The sequence below is a fragment of the Taeniopygia guttata genome, chromosome 3 (genome assembly GCF_048771995.1).
Source record: "Taeniopygia guttata chromosome 3, bTaeGut7.mat, whole genome shotgun sequence".
Lineage (NCBI taxonomy): Eukaryota > Metazoa > Chordata > Aves > Passeriformes > Estrildidae > Taeniopygia > Taeniopygia guttata.
In genome coordinates this window covers 101009107-101032073 of record NC_133027.1, presented here as the reverse complement: position 1 = coordinate 101032073, position 22967 = coordinate 101009107, and the positions used below count along the sequence as shown (strand labels likewise).

The 22967-nt window shown below is 36.5% G+C and overlaps 1 protein-coding gene across 10 annotated transcripts in view; it reads left to right on the top strand.

Annotated features, from left to right (window-relative positions):
* Window positions 1-22967, top strand: part of MTA3 (metastasis associated 1 family member 3) — a 230054-nt gene that overhangs the window by 188912 nt on the left and 18175 nt on the right. For all 10 annotated transcript variants that reach the window (XM_072927512.1, XM_072927516.1, XM_072927515.1 and 7 more), the window contains 3 exons: window positions 1141-1287; window positions 12668-12699; window positions 19887-20041. In XM_072927512.1, coding sequence (XP_072783613.1) covers window positions 1141-1287; window positions 12668-12699; window positions 19887-20041 — 334 coding nt within the window. The remainder of the gene's footprint in view (window positions 1-1140; window positions 1288-12667; window positions 12700-19886; window positions 20042-22967) is intronic.

The window sequence follows — 22967 nt, the reverse complement described above, 5'->3', positions numbered from 1 at the left end:
AGCACTTTTCAGGAGGTGCAAACTTGGGCTGCAAGTACTTAATTTTTGTATTCTGATCTCACTTGCCTTGGGCATCTGACTCTGCTGATCTGGCTCCCAGCCCTTCTGCCTTCACCTTTTCAGCCTCTTCTGCTGCCTGGGATCATCAGAGGGCTGCTGGAACTGGGCTGCAGATGCCTCAATAACCTGCACAGTGCTGGCAGCTGCTGCCCTGCAGCTGTGTCAGAGGGACAGGACCTGCCCTCGGACAGCTGCACACAAGTCTGGGTTCAGCCAAGGCTGGACATGATGGTGGCATTTTGAACCCAAATGTGTGATGGGAATTAGTTAATTGCTTCAGCAAATTCCTGTTGAGGGACCAGCAGACTCAGCCAAGGCTTCCTTTTGCCACTTTTATCTGGCAGATAACTGAGAAATTTCCATGCAGCTGTGTCAGCTCCTGGTAAACACAGCAGGTGCCACCCTGAAATGTGCTGGTCAGAGGTGCTGCACTACCTCTTACCCCCTTTTTTCCTCTTTCTCCAAAATCATCTTGCTCTGTGAAACAGACACTCTGGGATGTTGGAAGCTCCCCAGTAAGGGGAAATACGGAAGTGTTCCCACTGCAGTTTTGGGGTAGTTTTAGCTACAGAGCCCTACAGTGTCTGGCCCCCTGACTCCTGCACCTTGTGACCTGTGTGTGGGAAGATCCCCTCAAGCTTGTTATTGTGACAGAAAATACTGAATATCTTGAGGTACTGAGGTGGTTTCACTGCAGTAAGATGCTTTTATGTGTATGCTAAAACCTGTGGTTGTGTAGCTTCGATACAAATCTCAAAAGGGTGTAAGAATATAAACACACCCATTTCAGACTGTTTTGTATTTATTAGCTCTTCACTCTCAAATCCTTACATATCTGCACTGTGGAATTGAACTTGGGTAACATAAAGTAAGAAAAAAGCAAGACATGAAGTCCTCCTCTTACTTTGAGGACCTGTGGGTAGGAGGACTTGTGTTGTTCAAGGTCTTGTAAACACACAAGTGCAGAAGGAACTTTCTTTTCACTGAAAATCAAAAGTAAACTTCATATATGGAATAGATTGTTTTATTTATCTTAAGATACAGTAGATATAATTTCTCTCTCTCTTTTGTTTCGAACAGAGATACATCCTGCCGTGAAACCCAGTGTAATCAGGTCAACACCAAGCCTTCAAAGTCCAAGTGCAAAACGACTGCTTGCACCCTCCAACCACTCTTCATTAAGTATTTTGGGGAAAAGAAACTACAGCCATCATAACGGGCTTGATGGTATGTGAAGGAATATAAATGAAATATTCTTTAACTCTCTGAATTGAAAAACTTTCTGTGAACCTGAGGTAGCATTAAATGAGAGGGCACAGACTTAGAAAAATGTAAGATGTGGATGTCATGTTTATAGCATCAGTGCAATGAATAGTGGTGCCTATTCATTGGATAAAGATATATTAATGCCATCTCTTACAAAAACTCCATTTACCATTTTTCCTACTGATCTTAATTTACCAAAAAAGGACAAGAAAAGAATAAAACAAATTTGGTGAAGGTAGAGATGCAGCAGTTTTATTTTGGCTTTTTGCATTGCACCTTAGAAAACCACTGTCCTTGCAGAGGAGGAAGAAAAAGGTGTGTCATGGAGGCTTAGGAGAGGCTTTTTCTGTACACTGTGCAGTGCCAGAGGTGACTTTTAGGCCTGGTGTATCCAGACATTTCATTACACCTCGGTGCAAACTGAGAGTAGGAATGAATCTGCATGAAGAAAAAAACCAAAAAATACCCAAACAAAAAAAAAAAGGATGGAAATTTGTGGGTAAGACTAACTTTTCTCAAATAATCTTTATTCTTCACTCTGAAAAGAGATTGTACATTATTGATGATTTTTTTTCACTTTACCAAACAGAAAGATTTTTTCAACTCTAACTGCAAGCACTTTTACCTTGTCCAAATAAGAGGAGAATCCAGCAGAGTATAATGTTTACACTAAAAGAAAATGCATGCATTCATTCCTGATATCTCCTTGTGAGATGTAACTTCTGTAAGCCATTAGATTATTTGTTCTGTAATTGAATAAGGTTATTGAGGGTAGAAATCTGTCAGACATTGGGCTCTCAAATACTGTTCAGGAGATGATGTTCACAAAAGGGATGACTCTGCTTTCATGCTTCACAGAATAGGTTGAGGCAGAAAGGAGAGGAATTGCCTTTCAGAGAAGCTCATAGAAATAGTATTCCAAATAAAGGGAGAAAAACTTGATTCATTACCCATCATCTTCCCCATAATTGTGTTTTTCTGTCACTGCAAACACGTCTTGTATACTGCAGTGAAAACAGCTACTGTACATTTAATAACACCTATATAGGAATCATGACATCCTTTGACAAGAGATTGTTACTGAGAATACACAGAAGAGAGGATTGCTTGCTCTTCTGCTCAGCATGCAGCTATTGCACCACAGACAAACAATGTTCATGGCAACACAGGCTCTTCAGGGGACCAAGGTGACACCATGGGAGAAATTATTGCAGCTGGAAGAAAATATGATATCTGCATTAGCAGGCAGAGCCATAAATGCTGACTTTCCACTGCAGCCTTTGAGGGTGGAATTCTGCATGGATGGTTTAGTGGTTGCTGCATGAGAATGTGATCAAAGGCCTCCACCTCCACCAATGCTAGCCCTTAGACTGGACTCTCCATGGAAGCTCTGAGTGATAATTAGTTTCCCTTGGATGTAAAGATGATCATTGAGTGCTTTCAGTTGGAAAATACCTCAAAGATGAAGTCCAGCCTTTAATTCAGCACTACTAAACCCTAAACCCAACATGCCCCAAGTGTTAAATCCCTCCAGGGATGGTGGTGACTCAACCACTTCCCTGGGCAGCCTGTTCCAATGCTTTCAGTGAAGTAGTTTTCACTAATATCCAACCCAAACCTTCCATCACATCACTTGAAGCTGTTTCCTCTTGTTCTATCACTTCTTATCTGTGAGAAGAGACTGACCCCCATCTTGCTGCAACCTGCACATTTCTCCAGCAGAGAAGGCTGTAGCAGTAAGTTCAAGGTAATTATTATTGTTAAGCCCCTCCTTATGTCTCTGTAAGGAGGCATGCTTGGAAACCTGTAAAATTTTCCTTCTAGTTAGTATGGATGTTCTCCTCAAAGTAGAGTGTGTAAAACCAGTCATTAGCTACACCAATTAGTGTGTATCAGTCAATTGTGTTAAGGCAATTTGCACAAAATAACATCTAATTTGAGAAAGTAGTATTGAGAACTGCAAATCATTGCTTTAGGAGATATTTCTGCTTATCTGTTTCCTGTGAAAACAGCATATTGGAAAGCATGTATCCTAAATAAGTGAAATCTGTATTTTTTAGTGCAAAAATGACTATCTTAATGTTAAAAATGGCTACTTTGGTTATTATTTTGCCACTCTCTTTAATTAAAATGTGGAGAAGTTTAAATAAAATGCAATAAAAAAAATAGCAAACCAGTAGTAATGATTGTCAACAGCACAGATTCCATTTCTTCTGACTTAAAACTGATTGCCTTCAATGTTCACCATTTACCACCACCTCCTCAGGTTATTGGTAAATGTAATTTTTTTTGTGTTTTACCTAGTTTCTCTTCAATACCAGATCAGCTTGGGCAGTGGTGGTTTCTGTGTAATTTTCCTGACCACAGTGTACTATTTGGGCAGTGAAAGATTTTGCCAGCCCCCAGAGTTTTTGTGTTACTATAAATACACTAAAAAGCTTTTTTGATTCCAAAATATTATAGATTGCTGCAGGTTTGATTGTGTTGTATCAGTTAACAGTATCCAGAAGCCTTGATATGGAGATGATGACAGACTCTGCCTTTCAGTGCATGCTTTGGTGAAATGAGCAAACAAAAACAAGCATGGGGAATTTATATTAAATCTCATTTGCCATTTTCATCATCTTAATATTATTGATATGTAAATGTCTGCATTTTCAAGTGTCCTTTTTTTTCTAATAATGATATTTGTTGTGAGAAAGCCACATAAATAAATTTACCTAAGATATACAATATTTCACAGCATTCAAATAAATGTTGCTTAGGCTTGTGCAAATATATATTTAGATTAGCATAATTTAAGTCAATCTTACTGCCCTAGATGAGTGCCTTATTTTGGCAGAATTTCTTTTTAAGCAAATTAATAATTACTTGCTTTGAATATAGCAGAACATTATGGAAATGCCACATGTTTATGCCTGTTTGGGGAAGTGGGGGAAGATTATGAGAAACATCATTAATATTTAGTTAAATGCTTTTAAGAGTAATAGACAAGAATATGATGAGCATTTCTTAGACAAGTCTTACATCGTTTTGAGTCCTGCTTTTAGCCAATGCAGCACAAGATTCCCTTTGTTTTCCATGGATGCACCTCCATAAAATTTTTGATGCAATTGATAAATGAGGTCTCTCATTTATATTTTCTTAGTGGGGATGTTGTGCCCTTATATCTTGTTATTGTCAGTCATGGCCAGGAGTGAAATTGCTTTGCTTAAGCACTGTGTATTGTAGCTAGAGAGAGGATCTTGTTGGTTTTTGTGTCCCATATTAGGAGGAAGAGTTTTGCTGGATGGTCTTAGAAAAGTGGTTTTTATTTTATTTTCAAACAACAGCAAATCTCGCAATCTGAAAGATGTAATAAAAAATGTCAGTGAACTGACATTTTGCTGTTCTGGAAAACTCACAGTACTTTGAGAAGTTTTTGTATAATATACTTGCTGAAGCTTTTAACTGCTCTGAGATGCAGCATTTAAATTGCTGCTGAAATTAAAGTCAGCATAAGATATTTAAGTGGTTCTCTGCCATGAAGATAGCCTCTTTCAAGTGGGAAAATTCCATCTTCAGAAAATCACGAAGTTGCAGAGGGTTACATGTATCCAATTTTGTTACTGGAGTTGATGATGGGAAGATTTAGGTGTGACTGTAAAGTGCTTTAGATATTTTGAATCTGATCTTTAAATTACAGTGTCTGAAATTATTCCAAGCAATTACTTTCTCCCACAAGCTGCTTAACTGCGGGCAACAGTGCATCCGAGTAGTCAAATTTTACGTCAGCCTATTGTTTTGGCAGGGTGAGTAATGATAATTTTGCTTATAGTATTTGGAAACATCAGGTAGAGGTATTTTACACAAGAATAATCTCTGTCATCTGGCACACATTTCCTTACCTTTTATGCATGAGAACCAGAATACCCACAGATGTCCAAGGCATCAGCGTCACTAATGAGGTACAGAAATCTGTCAGTGCCTGTTGATACCATTTTCATATTGTGGACAAAAATAAAAGAACCAGCTTTTCATAGCTGTTCAATCAACAGCTCTGATCCTCCTTTCTTCTCTGCCATACCTTTAGTGCTGTATTTCAGTCTGAGATGTCCTGCTGTCTTCAAGAGGATACTTTCAACAGTCAAATTTCTGTTCTGGAATATACTGCAGTGTGCAGCAGATACATGAAGTATCTAGGAATAAGGCAACAATTTTGGGGTCTGTTTTCCTAGGAACCCGCATATCTCTGGCCTGGCAGGATGAGAAGGTGACAGGAGAAACTGGCAAATGGAGAAAAACCTCAAAAATGTACCTTCTTTCTTAGATACTTTTTTGCTCAATCCTTCTCTCTCTGCTTATGACTGATACTATTGGCTATTCAGGAGATGAGCAAGGTAGAAAGGCTTAATTTTCACTCCTAGTTTTCCATGGGGAATTTATGACAAACAGGTGAAAACATAAGCAGCCTGACTGACACGCAGGAAGACTAAAACCTTTCCCGTCCCAGATCTTCTTGAAACAGAGGAAATAATTTTAATACATGCTTCATTTTAAATAAGTTCACATAACATTATGTGAAAGTACTTTAAAGGGAAGGTTTCACTCTAGGATGGAATTTTTCAGCAGTGAGTGAGTTGTTTTTTCTCAAAGGTGTCTGATTGTTATCACAATACTATGTTTTGGTAGAGGCTGAGATGTTCTGCTATGGTGGCAGAGGAGCAGCATGGATTGCACATCACAAAACATCTGGTGCTCTGTTACTTTCCCTAAGTTTTCTCTTTCTCACATTAATAAACTGTAAACCTACCAAAATTGTTATAAACCTCACTTAACATACCAGAAATTTCCAACTGAAAAAGAAATGAGTTGTGGCGAACAAGCTGCTATGTGAAAATTTGCCATTTCTTCCATGCTAAAACACAAGGTATGATTAATGCTGGATTGTGTATACTCACTGTTCCCAAAAGTGAGAGACAAAAGCTATATATTGCTCCACAGTCAGCTTTCCCTCTGAAGTTTGCTTAGGACATGTGTGTTCTAGCTTTGGTCTTTGGTATAGCCAGAAAACACTAAAATATTCAGCTACAGATTTCTCAGCCAAATGTGTGCAATAATTTTGATGGAAATGTAAATATGGAAAATAGATTTCTCAGGAAAAAACAGATTCTGTGTTACTGTCATTTACTGAGAAAAGCAAAGGAATATGAAAAGGTGTTTATTGCTCTTAGTTGCTTCCCGAAATATATTGCTTTTATGCTTATATCATTATAGGAAATACTTAAGAGCTTAGTCCTGCCTTTCTATACAGAGTCATTAAAACCATCTCTGACCCTCAAGAGATTGACCTAACAACCTTTTAACATTTAAATTTTGCAACTTGGACAAGAGTAGCCAATTTCTCTCTGTTTTCACTGTGCAGTCATTGGAAGCAATAATTTTAAATATTTATTAGGAAACTAAAATGCTCTAAAGCTTACATTTCTGTGGTTAGTAAATTCACTTGTTTTTTGTAGAAGTACAAATGATGATATTGAAGATGATGGACTACTGACAACTTCCAGAGCCCAAATAAAGTGCCTGGAAAGTGACACAGGCCTTAATTACCCCAGGATGTTACTGCTGACATTGTCAATCATTTGTAGAACTAAGCTTCTGCATCTAATATTTGCAGATATCAAGTAATTTTTTTTTTCAATTTTTGTGTTATAAAACAGTGAGTTGATGATTCCCTGCTTCCCTCTTCAGGCTTCATTTTTCCAAACCCAGTGATGGAAATGATATTGTGACTTAACATGAAAAATAACCAAGTAGGAGGAAAATACATTTGTCAAAAAAAATAGAAGAGAAATACCTTTTTCCCCTATAATTTCTTAAAATGGAGAAAATTACTTACTATCTCACAATGATAAATGGGTACATTGAATTTACATTACAGTTATTTTCCAAGTATTTGAGCTCCTTTGATTACAAATAAAAAGACAGTCTTCCATTCTCTGTCTGATGACTGCTTAAACTGCAGGGTATTTTTCAGTGAGAAAAGGTAAGCAGTGTAATTTGGCCACAGGAGTGCTTGGGAGGAGGAAAAGCATTTCTACAAACCCAGGTTTCCTTGGATTTCCTCTGAGAAAGAATTGTTCCTAAGCATGTTGTGTATTTTTTAAAATACAGACAGAGATTACTTTTGTTATGCCAAAGTCAAAATACAATTTCCATTCAACTGAAATGCTCAGGTTTACTGTATCTTGAGAAATGTGAATTATTTCCCAGGGTGAAAGTACATTAGAAATTGAATAAGGGACTATTATTGATTCCTTTGGCGTTTATTTGTTTCTTTCAAAAACCTGTCTTTGGTTTTGTAAGGCTTCTTTTCCTACAATTGATTCACAAGAAAAGCAAAAATGTAGAGTCACATTCATGCTTTAAAGCACTACTTCGAGTGTGCCATGGATCACTTTGCTTTTGCTGTGCCAAGGAAATGAATGCTTATGAAAAATTGGTGTGTTGCATTCCTGAACTCACCAGCGCAGCAGATGGTTCTGGTACCACTGGTGACAGTAGGGATCAGAAAGAGCAAAGCAAGGGGGATCCCAGGTGGAGGGAAGGGCACCTCATGGAAAAATGCCCTATTTCTGCTGTTGAATCAGTGTTTCTTGTTTTAAGAAACACAGGTAATGTGTAGGCATGAAACTGCAGTAACCTTGACTTTTCTAATTGGCAGAATGAATCAGCTCTTCAAACAGGAAACAGCGCTGTAATTAAGTTAACATTTAAACCACAATGCAGATAGCCAGAGCTAAATTCCTAGAATCACTATTTTCCCCTAGTATTATTTCATAGAATTACAGTTGCAGAAAGAGAATCCTTTTTGTTTTATAAAAGGATTAGCAGCATATTACCTCCTGAATTACGTGTTCTGGATTCAAAATCTGGAGTTCATACTCAAAGTACTTCTGTGTATGATTACTATCAAGTAGGTTGATTATTTTTTGTAAGCTGTGATTGCAGAGCAATAGTTCCTAACAATTTTAGTACTTAATGCAATTGCAATAGGAAGGTACCTTTACAAAGTGCTTAGGCAGTGGAACTGGAAAGATCCTGTGTCTGGTCTGTGATAATTTTGTGTGGTTTTTGGTGTGCAGACCAAAACAAACAATTTTTTTTGTTTGGTTGGTTTTTTTTGTTTGGTTTTTTTTTTGGGATTTGGTTTTGTTTTAGTGTTTGTTTTGGGTTTTTCTTGTGGTTTTGTTTCTGTCTTGGGAAAATAATGGTCTTCATCAAAAATCATTCTTACTATCAGACACACATATGTATTTATATCATTTTAGTAATACTTTGGAATTAAAAATGTCACTTGTTCAGTTGCTGCAGACTGGGAGGAAAAAACCAATCTGTTTGGTTACTCAAAACATTCATAACCCAAATGGAGGAGAAATAATGAAGCAGCCTTACTTTCTCAGACTTTTTCATAAGGTGGTCAACCCTGAGTGAGATTAACCTTTAAAGTCTTATGCAATGCACCATCATAAGCTGAGAGGTTGATAGAATTAAATAGCTCTGCTATTACCAGTGTGACTTTATTTTCTACCTGTCAAAATCACATTATCTTCAACCATGTTTATTCTGGAAGTTTTAGAATTAGGACATGTTTCACCCATTAGTACTGTCAATGATCCCATTACAGAAAAAAGAGATACCACATAACTCTCTTTTCTAGCAACAGAAATAAAGAATATCACATATACAAATAACACATGAACAGCTGGAAAACGGTTCTGAGTTGTAATAAAAAATAATTGTGTTCTGATATGTAATAAAAAATTTAAAAAATTGAAATAATTGTGTAGCTGACACCATCCCTAAGCAGTGTGCTTTTTCTGATTTAGCCTTAAATGGTTTTACAGTGGGAAATTTTATGGTGTCCTATTGCCTGGAAACGGAGAAGTGCTTGATTGATCAATGTGGTTGGTAAAGCACATTCTAGTGTGAGGAAATGTCTTCTATAGCTCTCTCATTTCTATTTGAGTTCAAATAAATATGTTGTAGAAAGGGCACAGGAGTATCTTAGGCAGTTTCTATTGTTGGTGCATCAATTTCTCCACAATAATAAACTTATAAACATCTTGTCAGCACTGAAGCTGCATTTACTGAAACCCCCCTGCCTCACTGCACTACAAACCCTTGTTAGTGGTGATGATGTTCGGTCACTTCTGCTTAAAATGGAGCAATCCACTTCCATGGAACTTCAGTGGCCTTAAGGGGAGAATCAGTCTCCATCCTGGAGTTCCCTTCCTCCTGAAGGGGTGCAGGTACAGATCACTGTCTCACACAAAATCCTTTGTGAGAACTCACTTATAAACCAAGTGTCCACTGGTGCCAGTTTCACTAAAATTTGAGCCACATTATATCAGTTCCCTAAGGCATTGTAGAACATGGCAGATAAAAACGAAAATCCAAAGTTCTGTCTTCTGTTCTGTTCAACACCAAGACTTTCGTGGTTTTTAACTAATATCTGATACCCTTAAGCTGCACTGGCGTTTGCGTTGGTGTGCAGACCCTTTGTAAAGGTTTCTTATGCTGTGTGACTGCCTTTTTAAGCAAGAGCTTTCTACCTTAGTTGCCTTAGTTAAAGGTTTTCCACAAAATTGGTTGGTGTGTCCATGCATAAGTGTTTCTCAGAACCTTCCAAGTCAGGGTGTAATTATTTTCTGGAAGGAATCAGTGTCTCCCCTGTTTTAAAGTCTGAACACTTGGGTATTGGAGTATGTAAGAGTCTAAATTGTGCAACAATGGCACCTTAATTAGTAGTCTATGCTAGATCTTAGAATCTTTTGACTATATCTACTTATTAAACAGTTCTTTTCCTACCTTTGTATTTATGACTATACTCAGGTCTCTGATGTTTGGCAACTTAGACGATATTTCAGTATCTACAGCAAGAAAAATGCATGGAAAAAAAGATAATGATTCTATTGCATGATATAACAGGGATATTTACAAATATAACATCTTTTTTCACTTCTTGTCTGGGTTTTATTATTAGATTATCAATATGGTAATATCCTGGAGATAACAGCTGCTGGCACTGCATTAACAGTGTCTGTCAGGTTCTTTTCAAAAATACACTGTTTAACAATTTCCAGGAAAATTCAGTTGTTCCTCAGCTCATTTTAGGGAAATCTTCTCAGTTTCACAGACAACTGAGTGAGAGCATGTCTGTGTATTTTGGGACAATCATGGCTAAGCACAGTTTTTATAGATTTGGCATATAGAGCTATGCCAAAAGCACAGCACCTCTGAGTAACAGGGAAGGTTTCAAATATCTCAGTATAAAAAATGTGAATTTTATTTTTGTTTGTGGGCTTTGATCATTTTGAGAGTGACTGAAAGTGCTCTGTAATCCATCTCTTCTGTGTTTCAAGAGACAAGAAACCAAATTCTTTGTGTTTAACTTTGTGGATAATTCTGCCTACCTTCAAAGTTCTTCAGAAAATATTGTGCTCTTGGGGATAAGGTGGTTGGGATTTTTTTCTGGATATTTGTGCTTAAAAAAGGAATGAATCTTTGTCTCAATTTTTTATTATTTTATTAATGCAGTCTCTGTGTTTTCCCAGGAATATTCAGTTCCTGAAATGTTATTTTACTGTGGTATCAAAAAAGAAAAAGTTCTAATAACAAAAATTACTGTGAAGATAAAAATTTAACAGATTTCTGAGTTCTTCTCTCTACTGTGATCTTCTCTTACTCTATAAGAGTGCCAAATATGTTCAACTATCTGGACGCAGTAGACTGTCACAATATTTAGTTCTTATGCTAAGAGTTTAAAAATTGCCTGGAGGACTGGTGACCCAAATGTATATTTATATATGATGACTTTTACATGAAAAAAGAGAGGAAAAGAGGACTGGTAGAGGAGCTCACAACTAAGATATTGCTGGCTTTAGGTAGATATTCACATTACAGTACCTCTGTCAATGTGACCTTAGTGATATAAATATTTCTTACTTAAAACTGATTAAGGATGAAGACTTGTACAAAGGTAAATGTAAACTAGATACTGGAATTTCTGTTGAATATTGGAGTTGAAAAATACTTTGAGATGTTTAAAATGGCTTACCTTTTTTCTATCAGTGATTGAACTATGCCTTCAGACTGGTAAAGGTGATTCCTCGAAATGAAAGGGAAATGCCACTTTAAGAGTGTAATTACTTTTTTTTTTTTTTGAGAGAGAGAAATATGCAGCTGTTCTGATGACCCTTTAATCTCTTTAATACAATTTTTAACAATAATAAGATCCCTCAAGAATTCTTTGTGTAAGTGATACTAATTGGAAACCCTGTATGTTTCAATTTGGAACAAGGACAAAAATTAAAAAAAGTAATTATTTAGCATTTATCTTGCTTGCAGAACTCTGCTGATTCAATTCATTCAGAATTGTGTACATTTTATAAAAACATATAGTTTTGATAAGTGTCCCTTCCTTAAGAACTCTCTATAGCCAACAAGGTTTCCTATCCAGCTTTTTGAGCAAGTCTGTGAGACTGCTGAGTATCGTCTTGCATCTTATAGACCAGCAGTGAGTTTTCTTGCAGGCTTTTTAACTATTTCTGGTTTGTTACTGAAGTTGCACTGCTTTGAAAAAGAACAAAGTCTCTAATATGTGAACATTTTAAAGCCAAAGACAGTGTGATTTCTATTCTTGGGGAAAGTAAAATGCAAATGTAATTTGAGTTAAACAGCAAGGTGAAATCTATGTTAATAATTGGCCTAGTAGTGATTGCTCTGCAATTTATATAAATATAACTATAAGCTCAGCTGATTGACTCCTGATTTATCCTATGGGAGAGAATAGTTAACTTTTGTGCATGTTGCATTTCTCAATAAGCTTTGTCAATTTCAATCTGAGCATCCACCTCAAAATTATCCAAAAAAGGGTTGTCTAGTTTTATAACAGTTTTTTTTGAAAAGGGAAGAGTAATGGAATTATGTTGATACTATCTGTATTTTTGTCTGCAGAGCTAACCCTTCATGATGCCATATGTTGAAAGCAAAATGAAAAACCCCTCACTACTTCAAACATGAATTATGAATTAGTTCAGGTTTTATATTTTCTTGCAGAAGAGGATAATTAAGCAAAGAGAACGAGTGCAGTTAACAGCATATTATAGCACGCCATGTAAATTCAGGACCAAGGAGTCTCCTGCTCATTTCATGAGGAATCTTTCCAGTCTCTGCATTTTTGATGTGTTCATTGTTGTAGCTGAGCAGTAGCATCTTAGCCTTCAGGGTGAGCATCAGAACATAGGGTTTTTGTGGGTAAAGAAAACATTCTAATATGTTGTGTTCTTTTATTTTCCAGAATCACCCAGCCATACAACAAGAACAATCATGGTAAGTATAGAGGAGATTATAGGTATTGATCTGCCTATAGCTATGATTTTTTCCTTTAAAATGAAGTAGATATAGTAGTATCCTAAGCCATTGGCTTTTTTTTTTACAAAGTCCAATATCATTGTAGACATAAAATGAGTCTGTCTTTATTTAATGAGAACTCTTGGGGAAAAAAATCAGAGATTAAAGAGGCTAAGAGGTAACAGTGCTCTGTTTGAATAGCTGAAAAATTAAACTACAGTTCTATGTTTAAGTGATTTTTGATTATGTCAAATTCATGCTGATAAAATTTCTTGCATTCTATCTATATCACATGGGGCAGAGCACATTTAAAGTTCAGAACAATAGCTGAGTAATTTTTTGCATAACATTCCTCAGAGGCCAGTTTCTGTCTTTACCTTGAGCTTGATAATTTGGGTTCCAGAAATAGGGAAATGTTTAAGTGGATGGATACACCTTCAAAAATGAGATTAGAAAGTTTATGTAAAAAAATGTCACTCGCTTAGTGTCTATCTTGCATTTTTATAGGGTGAGAAATGTTGGTCTCTTTCAAACTCATAATAAACTTAGGTAAGGTTTGAACAGCAATTCACATAGAGAAAACCTTTCTCTGGCAGGGAATGATTGATGCCTGTACTGTGGGTGTTTGAGGAGAGGGCTTTCTGCTTTTGGAAAATACCAGTTTTTGAGGCGAGTGTCGAAATTTTAGAGTAAGGCCCAGAAAACCATGACATGAGCTTGTTTATTTCCATTCCTACAGTTTTTAGGGTGTCCCTTCAAGTTTATTTACCTGTTCATTATGTATGGCATTTATGGGACATGTAAATTCCCCCATGTATTTCTTCATTCTGCAGGGGATAAAGGGTTAATGTAGTTAATTGCCTTTATCATCAATAGCCATTAATATTCCAGTGCAAATGAATTTTAAATAGGCAAGGAATCAAAACATTTCAAAATAGTAGAGATGTCTGGAAAAGTGATGTTTCTGTTTCCTACTGGATATGATGTATTCCTTCTTGGTCATGAATTTGTTTTAAATACACCCGTTTCAAAAGAAGATGCTTAGTTATTCAGGTGTATTCCTCTGTTATAAAATTTTGAAAAAACATTGAAAAAATTTTCAGTGTTTTTTCCATGCTGCATTGGTTTTGGGAAAAGAGCAGGGCAATTGTGTTGAAGAGGGTGAACCCTTCATTGTGCTTTACCTTTACTCTTTTTTGTCCTATTAATTGTACTCTGAAGATATTCAGTCTCTCTTTTCCATTAATGTATCAGAACTGTTCTAAAAACTGAGCCAAAAGAGTAAGGATTTTTCCCATATGTTTTTTCTCACACCAAAACATATCCTAACTTTTAAAGAGAGAAGAATAGCTTGAGTTCTTGACGTCTCTGTGTTTTGAACCTCTCCAGACCTCTCTGTGACAGGTCAGATGGCTCAGACCTCAAATTAATATCCTGCAGTGTGTGCAGTAATTATCCATTGAACTTATATAAATAAAGGTAGAAATAAAAGTAAGTATTCTGCTTAGTGAGAAATTGTTATAGCAATGTCTGCTCTACTCTGCAACTAAAGCAAAACTGCATGTGCAAAGGAAAATCTCTTACTCCCTAATGAGTAAGTAGAAACGGTCAGTAAAACCAGGAAATATGGTATTCCTTGCATTAGAAACAGTATGAGATGATACATTCAATACAGATGTAGTAAAGCAACGCTGCTGAGAGCCAATGTAAAATGCTGCTGCAATAAATACTTTGAAATTAAGTCCCCTTTTTCTGACTGATTATGGTTATATTGTAACATAATATTAAAGCATGACCTGTAGTTATCAGAATGTGAGAGCGAATTTGTCTTATTGCCTTGGCTGCTTTCATGTAAAAGAACTTTTGTCTTACCATGATGAAGTCTTTGAGCTTCTTTAAATTTGCATTTATAGGTGTTGAAATAATGTAAGGCATTAAATCTGATCTTGTCTCTGAAGATTCAGATTTATGCTGAAGTCAAAGCCAGCAAGGTATTGAATGTTCTGCTAAAAAATCAAAGTCCAGTTTTTCTGAGAACATTACAAGATTTTTTTGTTCTGTATTTAAATGTGAAGATAGCTGCCTATTCTTTAGTTTTGATTCTTGTTCATGAAAATAAAACCACAGGAAATATTTTAAGCATCCGTCTGATGGGGGGAGATGGAAAATTAAAAAATTAATTTTTAATTTTCATTCTGTGCATAGTTACCTAGCTTAATCTTTCATTGCTAATTTACTGATTTCCATAAATAACTATTTACTTTAAAATGATGCCTTGTAAGACATGATTTATTTAGAGGTTATATGGCTTGTTTGCCATATATGACAAACAGGGACTATAAACATTACACTGTTTTATCCCAGATGCTTTGGCAAGTCAGCTGTCATCTTTTAGGAGGGTAATTTATTTTGGGTTTTTTTGGTGGGTTTGTTTTCCTTGCACAGAAAAGTGATTGACTTAGATTTTAAGCATTACAGCTATTGTAGGTATTTGTGAAAGGTTTGATAGTAAATCCAGAGGTTCCAAAGTTACACTTCTGTTGAATACTTGCTTATTTTTTACATATGATCTGTTGTTTGAAAATAATTAATTTTTAATAGGTTTTTAAATGAAATTCTATACCCAAAGTGATTGTGTGCCTGCATACTATTATCAACATTTGTAACTTCATACTGTGTAGAGATTTTGGGTATTGAATTTTGCATTCATCTCACATTTCTATGAGCAAGTAAGCCAGCCCCAAAGCCTTGATGCTTATTAAAGGTATAATGCTAGTGCCTTTGGAAATAGGAATACTTCAGGTGTGGCAAAAGAGAATCAATACTTGATTTAAACTTAAGGTATTTCTAAACTCCTTTTAAATGATGTACTGTATAATTAGGTCAATGCAAAATGTATGGAACCAATTAATATGGGTTATTGCCAGTCATCTGAGCATAGCTGATTTCTTCTAGTGATTTTTTTCTCCTTGTAGAGGGCTTCTTTTGCTCTGCTTGCTCTCAAATGATTTTTTTTTGTTTAAAGATGCAACAAAAAACATTTAAACTGTTAATTTAAGGCAATGGGAATGTTTTCCTTTTAGAAACAATGGGGGAAAACATAAGAAATCATAAATTTAAATCTGCTTAGGAATGTATGATAGTCCAGTTAAACATTCCTTTGGCCATAGTACAAATGTTCACTGTTAATTTTTATACTTTGAATTACTGTGAGTGTTACGTATTTTATTTCAAAGCTGAGTATCTTCAGACCTGAGTGTCTTTTCAGAATTTTTAGTGACTCTCAATGAATAAATGTTCAACCACTTATACAGCACTACAAACTGGGTAACTTATAGGCAGGAACCTTGGCTGGAATTTAGGATCTGGGTCCCATTTCTGAATTTGTGCAGGATTCCTCTCTTGTCTTACCATCACACATCGCAGTGTCCTTGTGCTTCTCTGGGAGCCAGTGAGATGTACTCTTAATAATAAAACGGCAACTATATTAAGTTGCCACTTTAATTTAAAGTGTTTTTGGGATGGTATCCAGCCTTCATTGGACTCATAGCCACCACTAGAGCAGATATCATGTGTATTGTGATCCTGTACAGTCATTTCCTTGGTTTCCTTGCCACAGCAAAGCCTTATGCCAGGTGCATCTTGTGTTGAAAGACCTGATTTACAGATGTAAGTCAGTGCTGCTGCTCCCAGAAGCTTTGACAGGGACAAAGAGATGTAGCTTCTTTGTGAAGGGATGATCTGTGTTCCTTGGAAGTTGGAGGTTTCTCAGTTGCCCACTGTGAAATGAATGCAGATGGGAAATTCATGCCCCTGCCAGGTGAGTTTTGATGAGCAGCACTTGCAAGCAGCAGAGAAATGGATCAGCAGGGGGCAGGTGAAGCTGCACAGTCTTTATGTAAAGTCCTCCTTGCTGAAGACCTTGAAAAGATTGCCTTTGGTCTCTGAGGGTGCATTCACTCTGCAGCTTGGACACCACCTGTTTGACAGGTGAGACTCTTCCTAGAGATAACCCCACGATGACATAAATATTGGTGTTCTTTAAGGGATGTAACTTTGCCTGAATCAGAACTCCCTTTATCTTGAGAAGTTTTTCTTTCAAGTGCACTCAAAGTTTTTTCTCCTGATGTCTTTGGAGCATGGAACAGTTTTGTCCAAGAGGAACAAGAGATCCCAATGAATGTGCTCAGACTGAGATGAAGAACTTGGGAGAAAGGAGTCCCTCATCAAGCCCCTGATGCTCAGGTGCTGCTCTGATGTGCCCCTGGCATGCAGAGCCTTAACACCAGTGGCTCTGTTGCAGACTCAGAGCACAGCTCATTAGTGATGTACACACTCCAAATCAAAGCAGCAGCAGCTGATTTCACACAGTGGTGTTGTGAGGAAATTGCTGAAGATTTTTGTAAGCAGAGTTTTAAATGAGAAGGACTTCTGTGGTACCACAGGGAGAGTATTCTTGAGGCTTTCATAACCTTTCTGGCATAACTGTGTGCTAGGAGGGAAAATTTGAGTTCATCATCATCATAAAAGAAAAGCATTTAACGAGTACTTTGTATGAAAGTTCATTTTGCTCTTGGTGTTGATATTAGTGTGACAGTGGCATTGAATGTTCATTTGCATATGCATTGATGAATATATTTTTTGAGAGGAACTAATGAACTGATTTCCTGGTCAATAGCTTCAATTGTTTTTATTAACTTGAAATTACTGTGGTCCCTAGCACAGACTGGAGAACAATGGTCATATTTTCTCTTGTCCTTCTGTGAAATGTAATTAATTTTTTCAAATAGCTTGACAGGGCTGGGGTAGAAGGGAAATAAAAGAGAAAATTCTAACCAATTTGATGCAAAAGAAATGAGATTATATTGTAAGGCTTGTGTCATTTTCCATAATGTTATCTCTGGCCTGGAATGAGGATTAGGAGCTAATAAAAGTAGAAAAAGCAGAAGTTCAGAATTAGTTGCAGTATCTGGCTCTGCCAGGGGAAAAAGTGTCATGAAAAGACAAGTACTTTTTCCATCAGGCTTCATTGTTTTGCAGAGTTTATGCCACAGGAAAGACACTTTTTGTACCTTGTACATTTTCTGAACATTTTTTTGCCTGCACTTCTTATCTTGACTAAAGGAAACATTCAATGGTGTATTAGAAAGTAGCCTGGAAAAGATCTGAATCATTACATGAGATACCTTAAACCCATTATTGAGTAGGGAAACACAATAAAAATATACCATTGGAGCCCTTGAATGTTCCTCTGTAGTGTATGAAACAGGAAATTGCCAGATACAAATATTGAATGGGAACTCTGATGTGTGGCAATGTTTTCCATGCATGATCCTTACTCTCTTTTTGAGCACCACCCACTCTGTACAAGAAGAGATGAACTGTTAAAAACCTTCATGAATTTCTAATTTCACAGCACCTATATACATTATCCTGAATTTATTCTAAATAAGAGCATACTACTTGTAGTAGCATGCCTTTTACGTCTTTTTTCCCCATCAAAGGCAATATGAAAAAATATGTGAAAGCCAAACTGTAGTCTAGACACTGATTGAAAAAAGTTACGTAAATATTTCAAAGGGCTACAAAGATAGATTAATTACCCTATGTGCAACAATTATTAAATTCACCCTAAATTGTCTTTGTTTTTAAGACAAAGGAAAATCATTTAGCTCTAAGAAAGATTTATATGTGAATCACTCAAATATGATGTCTTGCTTCTCCTCCTGTTTGGTTCTGTTTTACATGAGATCTAAGGAATCACACAGGAGATGGCTTGGTTACTCACAGTAACATAATGAATAGATGGAAATATTCTATCCAATGCATAAAATTTGTCCTACTGGAGAGAGTAAATGGTGTGGATTGGGGTGTGGTGAAAGTTTTGTCATGACTTGAATATAATGCTCTGAATGTGAGTGTAAAAGTTGTTCAGAAAAAAGTATGCCCTTGTTTATCTCTTCTGGCTTACATATTTTTATGACAAGATTTAAGAGATTGGTTCTGTGCTCCATTCTGCTGTTTTTTTGGGTGCTACCATCCCCTTCCTTACTCAGGGACTGTGATGTTGGTCCCCTAATTAAGGGCTACTCCCATGAATGTGCAGCATTGGATGCATTTTAGGAATGTTACAAAAATGCTATCAGTAATGTGGAATACTGATATTATTTCACCAAGAAAATAGTACTTTTTCCCAAGGAAAAATAATGTTGAATCCATGTGAGATAAAGTAAGCAAATTTTAGTTTTTGTTTAATGTCTTCTATTGTAACTGGTTTTGCCCAATTGTTGTTAGTTAGTCCTGCTGCTAATTGATTATGTGGGAAACAAGATTAAGATTTCCAAGATTAATATTTCTGTCATGGTATTTTCTTCCGAAATACAGAAAACATTTTCACTCTCTCCTCATGTGTAAGAATGCAGCTTCTCTTGTTAGATCTGAGTACTTACTCTCATTGCACAATTACTCCAGGTAAAGATTTAGTGGAAAATCAATACATCATTTTCAGTTTGATGTTATCAGCTATGAAATGAATGCAGATGTATTGTAGGTAGCTCTAACTAGATAAAGACAGTGAGTAAACCTAAGAATCATGGCACCAGAATGTTTAAAACATGACAACATGAACATGATAACATGAACATGACAACAGCGTGATATAAACCTTTGTTTTCTTTTTCCTTCAGTTCAGGTTAGAAGCAGGACCAAACTGCTTGTTTTATTCAGTGACTTCTATTTAAAAACAAACACAGGCAGAGTAAGGACCTGCAAAGTGAGAAGTATGCATTTTCTGAAATTACTTTAGTGCCATACTTGGATGAAAAAAATAGCTCTTGGAATGTTAGTTTTTTTGCTCAGAAAATGTTAATTCTCTCCTAAAATCAATGGGTTTCTGTTTCTGAATTGCATAGTTCATAGCATTGACTCATGCCTCAATACCTTTTTGTATAAAATGGCATTAGCAATAGTTAATTTGGTTTTTAAAGAGCTTTAAAACCTATGCATAAAACATGTCAAGGGGCACAGGTTGGTTGTTATCTTACCCCAGGTAAGACTGAGGCAGATGAACAGGGTTTTGAGACGTGTGTAGGCTGCCCTTTACAGCAGAATTCGTTAATGGAATTATGGTTATTCTCAAACACCTTTCCCTTTTATTATGATTTCAGCATGCTGCTCCCCATATCCATATGACTAATGGTAAGGCCTTGCAAGCCAGTGCAAGTGCCATTAAGACAAGCACCATTCCAGTGATCAAGAGACAGAGGCAAAATTGGCTTGATGCTTCAGATGATGGTTTCTTTATAGCTACAGAAGAGACCAGGTAAGAAAAAATGAAATCTTAGCAGGGAATGAGGCTTACTGCATACATGTTACTGATCCACTATCTCAATAACAGTTTTTGACATTATTATCCGAGGTTGCATTACAGCAAAGACCCATGTTTGGCATATGCCAAACCTTGCATCTTCTATCTACTAATATTATCAACATTTCATTAATAAGACTAAGTGCTGCTTCTATGTGGCAAAGATCAGAACTTTTAAATTTCACTTATTTTGGTTTGTATACAATGAGGTTTAGGGCACCTCTGATCATCCAGCAAAATATAAATGCGTCTACAGTGTAGGTTATCCTCTAAAATTTTCAGAACTTGAAAAATAGTGTACAGCAGAGAATATAGAGCTGATGGCATCTTTTCCAGGCTAGAAGTTGATTTCCTTTAAAAGCAACTGAGATGATAATCTCCTTCAACCTTTCATTTACAGATTATTTGGTAAAGTTAACGAGCTTTTGCTTTCCCCAGAAGTGCTTGATATTATGGAAAAGTCACTATTTTTCTGGAGGTTCCTCTATTCTGTTCTTGTCATCCCCTGTCTGGCCCTTTCTTGATTTAATTCAGACTAAGATAAGAAGTTACAGTCTGTTGTGTTTTTTTTTAGAGCCTGTTTTTAAAAACCCTTTAATATCTTGCTTAATTACAGCAAGTAACATCAGACTGTTCCTCACTTCTGTGATTATTTCACAAGCCTAGAAAATCTGGTAGTTGAAGAAAAATGTAAATAAGAAAAAGAGGGAAGAGAAAGAACATATGCAAATGCGGAGATAAGCATGGGAAATGTGCACATTTAATCCCATTAATGGCAGATTCATCTAGGAAAGTTAACATACTAGCACATGATAATCTGGTAGTTATTTTGATGTAATTCATTATGGCACTTCTTCCTTTGTTTTGTTTTGTTTTGTTTTTTATGAGGAATGCAACAATTCAGAGAGAGTGGTAAGAGGCTACTGAGCTGATGAGCTCTAAGGCTTCTGATTCCAGCCCAGATTGATGGCATTTTGAGAGTTGTTTGATGCAAAGACTTTAGTAATCCCTAGCAATTGATCCTGAAAGTGAGACTGATTACTTTTCGATATTTTTGAATTTTAAAATTAATTTTTTCCCAATGTTGTAGAGAAGTGCCTGTCAAAGGATGAGAAGAATCTTACATGGGCAGTGACCTCTCCACTGATCTGAGAGGCAGCCCAGACAAATTATCTGAACTAGATGTTTAAATTGCAAGTGGTTGAAGTGTAGTGGGATGGGTCCTGGTTTTGCAAATCACTCATCTGTGATAGCTCTGCTTGTTCTCATCCTTGGAATTCCCCCTCCCCACTCCCATGGCTCCAAATCCCATACCCAGACCAGGGAGAAAGCAGAGCTGTTTTCTGCAGCCAGGGTAGGGAACAAGCAAGGGTCTCAGTCCTCAGGAGTCTGTGTCTGCTCCTTCTCTCCAAATAATGAACAGTTTAAGGTAACATTAGAAACCTCCTGGTATGGGGAACACAGGGAAGTTGGACCTCAATGACACTCCTCAAACAAGGAGGTGCCTGGACATGTGCTGTTGCATCACTCTGGCAGGTGCTGGAGCAGCACAGCAGGGAATGCTTTTTATCCTTTGAAATTATATTTCACATGAGATCTGTTCTTTGTCTTTCACAGAGGTTTTCCATTTTTTCCTTTTTTTTTTTTTTTTTTGGTATTTCCTGTCTTCATACCATCTCCATTGACTCCTTCACTCTCCTTTCTAATTTTTTCCTTTGATTCCTTTCACCTTTTCTCTGAGATTATTTAGAGCTGAGGTAGCTTGTTCTTCTCTGGGTTCTGAAAGCCTCCAACCTTTGGAGCTCCAAGTGGAAAGCACTGCCTGGTTCTGCTGCTAGGAATGCCCTAATGGCCAAGACAACAATTCAATGCTCTGTTCTTTGAGAGCAGCTGGAGACAGACAGCAGTCCCTGACAGGCAGCCTGGCCTGTGACAGGAGATCACACAGCTCAGCACTGCCAGGACAAAGTTGACAAGCCAAGTTGAATGCAATAAAATTCCAATGGGAAGAGATGACTAGGGAGGAACTGTTTGAAAAAGCAGCACACAATTTACCCAGTCCTGACATGGAATGGAAAAAAAAAAAAGGCAACAAATAAGAATGAGATGCTGGGGAGCAGCCCATTAGGTTCTGAACATGTTTTGAACACTCAGCTCAGAAATAATCACCCCATCTAAGATCTCAGCTGGTTCTTTAGGCAACTTTTTTGTGCTCCATCAGGATCCAATCTGTTTTATCACGTGAATTTGTTCATTAAAAATACATATGAGAGAGACACATACTAATTATAGCAAAAGGAAAAATATTTTTCAGTGTAATTGAAGCTTGAAAGAAAGGAAATATTTTTCAGTATCATTTGCAAGCGCCCACAACAATTTTAATTTTTCTGTCCTAAAATATATTTTTTTGTCTAGTGAATTAATGCTTAAGATGCCTATTTCTATAAAACATCAAGTAGGCAGTCTAGAGGATAAATTTTCACAGAAATTTAGCTTTAAAAGCCTATACTGTAATAGATAGTTGATATTTGTGGTAAAAAAAATAAGAGTAATAATATTGCTCCCAGAATAAAAGAGGTACCAGTATATGTCATGCTAATCAAACCCAAAATGCACATAAGCATTCTCAATGTTATTATTCATCAATAAATAAGGCTAATATATGTATTTGCTACTAAATTTTAGAATAAATTTTAGTAATATTAATTTTTAATAATCACCCTTTCCTCTCTGAATTTAAGCAGCAGTATTATTTCTGTAAAGTTCACTCTTCTGTATCTAATTGCTCACATATTTTAGATATTTGTAGCAAAGGATGCAAAATATTAAGAGCGGTGAAAATAACTATGGGACTTATATATCATCTGAGCTTTCCATGGTA